The sequence below is a fragment of the Cetorhinus maximus genome, unplaced genomic scaffold (genome assembly GCF_964194155.1).
Source record: "Cetorhinus maximus unplaced genomic scaffold, sCetMax3.hap1.1 HAP1_SCAFFOLD_385, whole genome shotgun sequence".
NCBI lineage: Eukaryota > Metazoa > Chordata > Chondrichthyes > Lamniformes > Cetorhinidae > Cetorhinus > Cetorhinus maximus.
The window spans coordinates 225869-232547 of record NW_027596331.1 but is presented as its reverse complement, the minus strand read 5'-3'; the positions used below and the strand labels follow the sequence as shown (position 1 = coordinate 232547).

The 6679-nt window shown below is 45.0% G+C and overlaps 1 gene segment (V, D, J or C); it reads left to right on the top strand.

The window, feature by feature from the left end:
• The first annotated feature begins 387 nt into the window (after nucleotides 1-387).
• LOC144673559 (T cell receptor alpha variable 38-1-like) lies at nucleotides 388-3983 on the top strand. The segment is given in 2 exon segments: nucleotides 388-472; nucleotides 3643-3983. Coding segments are annotated over 2 exon segments (426 nt in total).
• The last annotated feature ends 2696 nt before the right edge of the window (nucleotides 3984-6679 follow it).

Below are 6679 nucleotides of genomic sequence, written 5' to 3'. Positions count from 1 at the left end.
TGCATTAAAACCTTCGGTATAGTTAGATAATTATTCACTTTTGTACAGTGTAAATTCACCAAGAATTTCAGCAAAAATACACTGAGTTCAAAAACACTTTATTACCGAATCCGACAAACATTGAGTTCTAAACAGGTTTCAGAAATCTTTGGCTTTCCACAAACATTTGAGAACTTTGCTTGATTCCTGAGGGAGGAGTGAGAAGAATGTGACCTCTGGTGGACGTGATGAGAAATTGCACACCGCTTACTGGGTGAAAACAGTGTATCTATATGCACAGTCAATGCATCTTTGGGGACTTTTCAAATTCCGTTTTATAAGGAGATGCTGGTTGTGAATGTCATTCCTCATATCAACGGTCCCAGGACATAAAAATAATCCGATGAAATGGCGATTGGAAATTCGGAGCCTCCGCTCGCCGATTTGAGCCTTAATGAACTTCACATCATACAACAACCCTGCATTTATAAAAGTAACTTAAATTTTCTTTCCATTTAACTGGTCCCGGCTAACATTATCATTGTCTACATGCCCCATAGGGTCAAGATATGCATTATCTTTTTACTCCAACGTTTCCACTGATTCATTTCTCTGTGCGGGTTCAACTTAAATGGCTTCCCGTCCAGAGGTGGGGCGATGATGGGTGATATGCGACCTCTCTGCCCATTGGATCGGCCTGGACCAAGGCAGCAGGTGTCACCCAATCAACTGACCACCATCCATCCATTCTGCGCTGAGCCCAGTTGCTCTCCGGTTGATGAGGGCGGTGCAGGGAGCAGGGGTTCGAGTGAAATCCTTCTGATCACAGCAGTGACCGGGGTAGTATTTGAGGTGGGAAAACCGACGCAAAGCATTTAACATTATTCCCGTGTCAGTGCCGGAGATCCCCATTGATGGAGCAGCTCACTGGACATGGGCTCTACTCACAGGCGATATGATATGGGAAGGTTTTGCACAGAATTACTTCGAGATAACCGTGTTCTGTGAAACCCGGAATAAGAATTTTAAGACATGCCACCAGGTGGCAGTGAGAAAACACAGTTTCCCACTTTGACGAACCGCGCATCTACCAATATAGGCTGAAACTTGCTCAATATCAATTATGGCGAAATTGCTTTTAACTAATCTCTATCCCCATTAATGCACATGGGGTACAGGGTAATTTGATGAGGTGGATTCAAAATTGGCTTAGTTGTAGGAGACAGTCGGTGAAGACAGAAGGATGCCTTAGTAACTGGAAGCCAGTGTCCAGTGGAATCTGTGCTGGGTCCCCTAATATTTGTCATTTATATAAACGACATAGATGACTATGTGGGAGTAGGATTAGTAAATTTGCGGATGACACAAAGATTGGCCGGGTGGTTAAGAGTGAGGTTGAGTGTCTTGGGCTACAGGAAGATATAGATGGGATGACCAAATGGGCAGATAAGTGGCAGATGGAATGTAATCCTGGAAAGTGTGAGATGATACACTTTGGTAGGAGCAATTCGACAAAGAAGTATTCAATGAAACTAGGATGTCCTGAGGAACAAATGGACCTTGGCGTGTGTGTCCAGAGATCTCTGAATGCGGAGGGACATGTTAGTGGGGCGGTGAAAAAGGCATAAGGGAGACTTGCCTTTATCAATCGAGGCATAGATTACAAAACTAAGGAGGTCATGTTGGACTTGTCTAGAATCTTGGTGAGGCCACAGCTGGAGTACTGTGTGCAGTTCTGGTCGCCGCATTATAGGAAGGATGTGATTGCACTGGAGAGGGTGCAGAGGAGATTCACCAGGATGTTGCCTGAGATGAAACATTTAAGTTATGAAGAGAGGTTGGATAGACTTGGGTTGTTTTCGTTGGAGCAGAGAAGACAGAGGGGCGACCTGATCGAGGTGTACAAGATTATGAGGGGCATGGACAGGGTGGATAGGGAGCAGCCGTTCCCCTTAGCTGAAGGGTCAGTCACGAGGAGACACAAGTTCAATGTGAGGGGCAGGGGTTTTAGGGGGGATGTGCGGAAAAACTTTTCTACCCAGAAAGTGGTGACGGTCTGGAATGCGCTGCCTGGGAGGGTGGTGGAGGCGGGTTGCCTCACATCCTTTAAAAAGTATCTGAAAGAGCACTTGGCACGTCATAGCATTCAGGGTGATGGGCCAAGTGCTGGTAAATGGGATTAGGTATGTAGGTCAGGTATTTGGCACGTGTCGGTGCAGACTCGATGGGCCGAAGGGCCTCTTCTGCACTGTGATTCTGTGATCTTGTGAATGTCATACGCTCCCAAATTTGCATCATGACACATGTGAGTCCTGTAAATAAGCTGTGCACATCCTGCAGGTTTTTTCTTTGACCAAAGCTGGTTTCAATCTTTATTTTCAACACAATCCATTGATGCAGTTTAGTAATATAATAATTCTCAATTCCTGTCGCTGTCCGACAGGCAGTCAATGGCAAAGGCACGTGACCATTGCAAACATGCAGACTTATATAGTATTTAAATAAGATATTATTACTGAATTCAGTTCTTTACAGATTGAACATCCATTGAACACTCACCCCGCAGCATCCCGATTGCTTCTATCCTTCGGACCTGCATCGCTTGCCCTGTTTTATTGTAGAAATTTCCGCACGCCTGCCTCCTTTAGTTCTGTTGTGAGGAGCTGCGCCGTATGGCGGTGATCTGTATTCCTGCTTCCCACAGAGGATTCCCTGCGGTGTTAACCTTCATATTCCCTTAAATAAAAATGCACTTGTTGATAAGGAAGATCAGAGCAGTCAGACTCACTGCATGGAGCTCTGTATGACACCCAGCATGGAGTGACATCAGACAAGATCCAATTCCTTCCGCTCCGATTTTCTGCAGGAAGTGACGTCAAGCCAGTCCAGTCTGCAGGAGGTGACATCCGCTCTCTTTTTGTTGGTTTTTCTGCAGATTCCTGAGATGCAAAATCTCTCTCTTGAGTTCCGGAGCCACAGCAATGCGGCTTCCCCTTCTCGCCGTGGCCTGGATAACATTCAGCGTCGGTAAGAAGATTAATACATTTTTTTTTCAAATGAATGATTTCCAGAGGAATAAAACTCAAATGCAAATACTTCCTTGTAAATTTGTACCGAGCAGTGTTACACCGGACTTGGAGTGTTAGGAAAATGATATAAGGGCAATGGTGTAAGTGGAAAACGCGATTTACCAGGATGATAGTAGAATTGAGGAAAAATAACTATCAAATATCATTGTTCAAGCTGGGGATCTTCTCTCTCGCACCGCGAGGACAGAGGGACAACCTGGTAGAGGTCTTTTGCAATGTTAAAGCTGTTTCATATGTTAGTCTTTCAGGGAATTATTCAATCCCTTGACGATTTAAAAACGATAAATATTAAGATGAGAAACTGTACTACCCAGAGAGTGTCAGTGATGTGGAAATCAATGTCACAAGGAGGGATGAGGTGAATAACCTCGATGGACTTAGGAGAAACTAAATGAAAGGATTGTGTAGAAAGGGCTGGAAGGGCATTGTCATAGATTGAGATGAAGAGATGTGGAGGATGCTGTCGGGGTGTAAAACAGAGAAATCCATTGTGTCGAATGAAGTTTTATTCTAGGCTCCAAATGCTATCTAATTTGGTGGAACGCTGACTACGATTTATTTTGACCGGTTACAGATCTGAGCGATGGAGATTCTGTTACTCACGAGGCATCCTCGCTCACACAGACAGAGGGAGGGGATATCACTTTAACCTGCACCTATACCGACGCTGGTTATTACTTATTCTGGTACCGACAATACCCAGGCAGACAGCCCGAGTTTGCAGTCTGGAGATACACGGACAGCAGTTTGGAATTGAAGGCGGATTTCGCTCAGAGCCTGTTTTCTGATACAGTCCAGCAGTCAGACAAGTCGTACCGATTGGTCATCTCGGAGCTGCGCCTGTCTGACACCGCGGTCTTTTACTGTGCACAGAGTCTCACAGGGATGGGAACGAGTGAAACCCTCGTACAATAACTGCCGAAGGTTTCTGGATCACAGCTGCTGTCTGCTGAGGGATGTTTATAACAGCGGGCAGAGACTGACAGGTGAATCCATTCCTCTGAGCGCAGGCCCCGAGCACCATCCACACAAACATCATCTGAAACCGATCCATTTGGCCACTGATTCCGTCTGATTTTTATATTCACGGTGTGAAGGCAAAACTGGCTGCTCACCATTCCCATTGGCAAAACAAACTCCAGCCGCTTTACTGGAACGAGTTCTGCCGCTTTACCGCTGTTTCAAAGATAGCCCATGGCAAACAGGGACGAAATAATTTGTTTAAAATATCAGTCTACAGTGTAGACAGACGCACGTCAGGTAATCATTACATGTTGATATCACAGAGTTTGCAGACTTGCGTCTCGAAGTCTTCACTCTGACGTCACAGAGCCAACAGACTGACGTCACAGAGACAACAGACTGACGTCACACACGCGGATGTTCTGACGCATGCGCACTCCCCTCCCTCAAGCTTCATCAATGCTGAAGGCTCCCTCGCAACTTCACTTTCTGATCACGAGTCCCAGAGAACCGTGTCTGGCGGCTACAATGTAAACTAGACTTCGGCTCAGTTTGATATTCAAGAGCGTTGCCTTTCCCATGAACCTACCTAGGCCTTGGATCTGGCGATAGCTACTGTACAACAGTCGATAGGAGGCAGGAGTCTGAGCTTCACTTTCGTGTTTATCCTCTTGAATTCCTTACTCTGCCCTCATGTGAGCGTGGTCGCTATCTCTGACAGGAATATATTACACATCAGATACTATGTGCATTGTGTTATGTTGGGTTAGACTTTACTTAATTGTGTTATAAAATGTTGTGTTTTATTGTACTATATTATGATGGCATTTTATAATATTATTTATTAATTATATATTTCGACATTTACATATTCCTTCCAGGTGCAACTGGCAATGAAGAGGTATCGCAATCCCCTAAGTCAGTGGTTGTTACCGAGGGAAACACTGTATCATGGACCTATTCGACCACAGTAGCAGGACTGATCCTCCAATGTTACAGACGATACACAGGTCGAACCGTGCAGCACCTAGCGAGAGGTAGGGGCGATCAGGACATGGTCACGGCTCGGTATTTTGCTGCAGAGAAACGCAGTCCTCTGAATGTTCGCGACACTCGAGTGGCAGACACCACCACCTATTTCTGTGCAGTAGAGACAAAGTGGAGCGAAGCTCAACAGGGACCATACAAAATCCTGCGGGATTTGATCCTGAACGTTTGTAGCCTGTGCCGTTACCAGAGTGCCGTTTTTTTTTACAACTCACTGTAAAACGCCTCTCCGTCTTCAATGAGTGAATCCTGCCCCTATCTTGGTTTACTCTTGAATATCAGACAAGAAGGGTCGACATATTTTGAATATTCTGTTATTGTCTGTCCAATTCTAAAGCAGGCACCATGTGTTCGCAATGTTCCTCCCTGATAACAGTGTTCGTGCTTCTCGGTGAATCTGTGTTTAAATGGTAATTGTATATCTCATGCATCATGTTCAATCCTGGATTTTTGACGCATTCCATTTGTTTTTACAGGAATGAGTGGCACAGACCCATTGCCCCAGGATCCGTTTGGCTTAGCGTCCAAGGGCACCGCATCATGTTCAGCTGCAGATTTCTCTACACGCGTTGCTCCATCATGATCCAGGGAAGTTCCGAGATATTTACTTAGACAATACAGCTCGGAGCATGGAAATAAGTCTGAAGATTTCCCAGACCGATTCCCTGTTCATTAGGACAAAATAAAGACAGCAATATTAAAAAATGATAGTCTTTGCTCTCACTGAGCCTGGAATCAAACTAACTCAGCAGATAAATGTAGCAAATAATACCTAGCGGAGCTGTAAGCAATTGATTAATCTTTTGTGCCGAGTCTTGGCTTTTCTTTGACACAGTGCTTCACTGCCTAGTAATAGACAGACCTGTCCTCCACAATCAGTCCGTTTATACTGAGGTAACCAGACTTGTCAGCAGTCGCCAGGCATTGCACGGAGATTTCCTTTCCCCTAAAGCCGACTGTTTTGCTAATAATCTAGCTTGGATCGTGTGCTGGGTTCTGTCGATAACATCGCAAGTTTTAACAATCCTAGGCTGTATATTCGCAATCTAACTTCACCGTAGCCCCTTCAGACACCATTAAAGTCATCGGAGATTGAGTTACTGAATTTCAAATAGCCCGCCAGTGAATGTTGAGGAACCAAAAAGCAAGAGGTTAAACAGAATCGCACTAAACTTATTTGTCTGTGCATAAAAATACTCATCTACCAAGCTGTCCATAATATATATGACCTCAAAGTACATTAAATCCCAGTACTCTTCGCATCAATCTTCTAAACGGTCTCGATGAACATCAACCGGTACATACTGTCAAACACAGCCGCCAGAATTATCAGAAACATCTCTGATTGAATCTCTCTCATTGAATGTGAATGGAATGAGCCAGGGATTGAGAAGCAGAGAGGGAACCTGGGCTCCGTTCAGCTCATTGTTCCACCTACACACTGCAGGGGGCCAGGCCCATTGTGACCTCACTCAGGATTCCATCCCCATTGGCTTTGGCGTTCGTCACACGTGACTTTATGATGCCCATGCTTTATCGTAACGCTCTCTGCTGTTGGATTCTGTTCAATCCATTAAGAATAGGGTCATTGAGTGGATTCA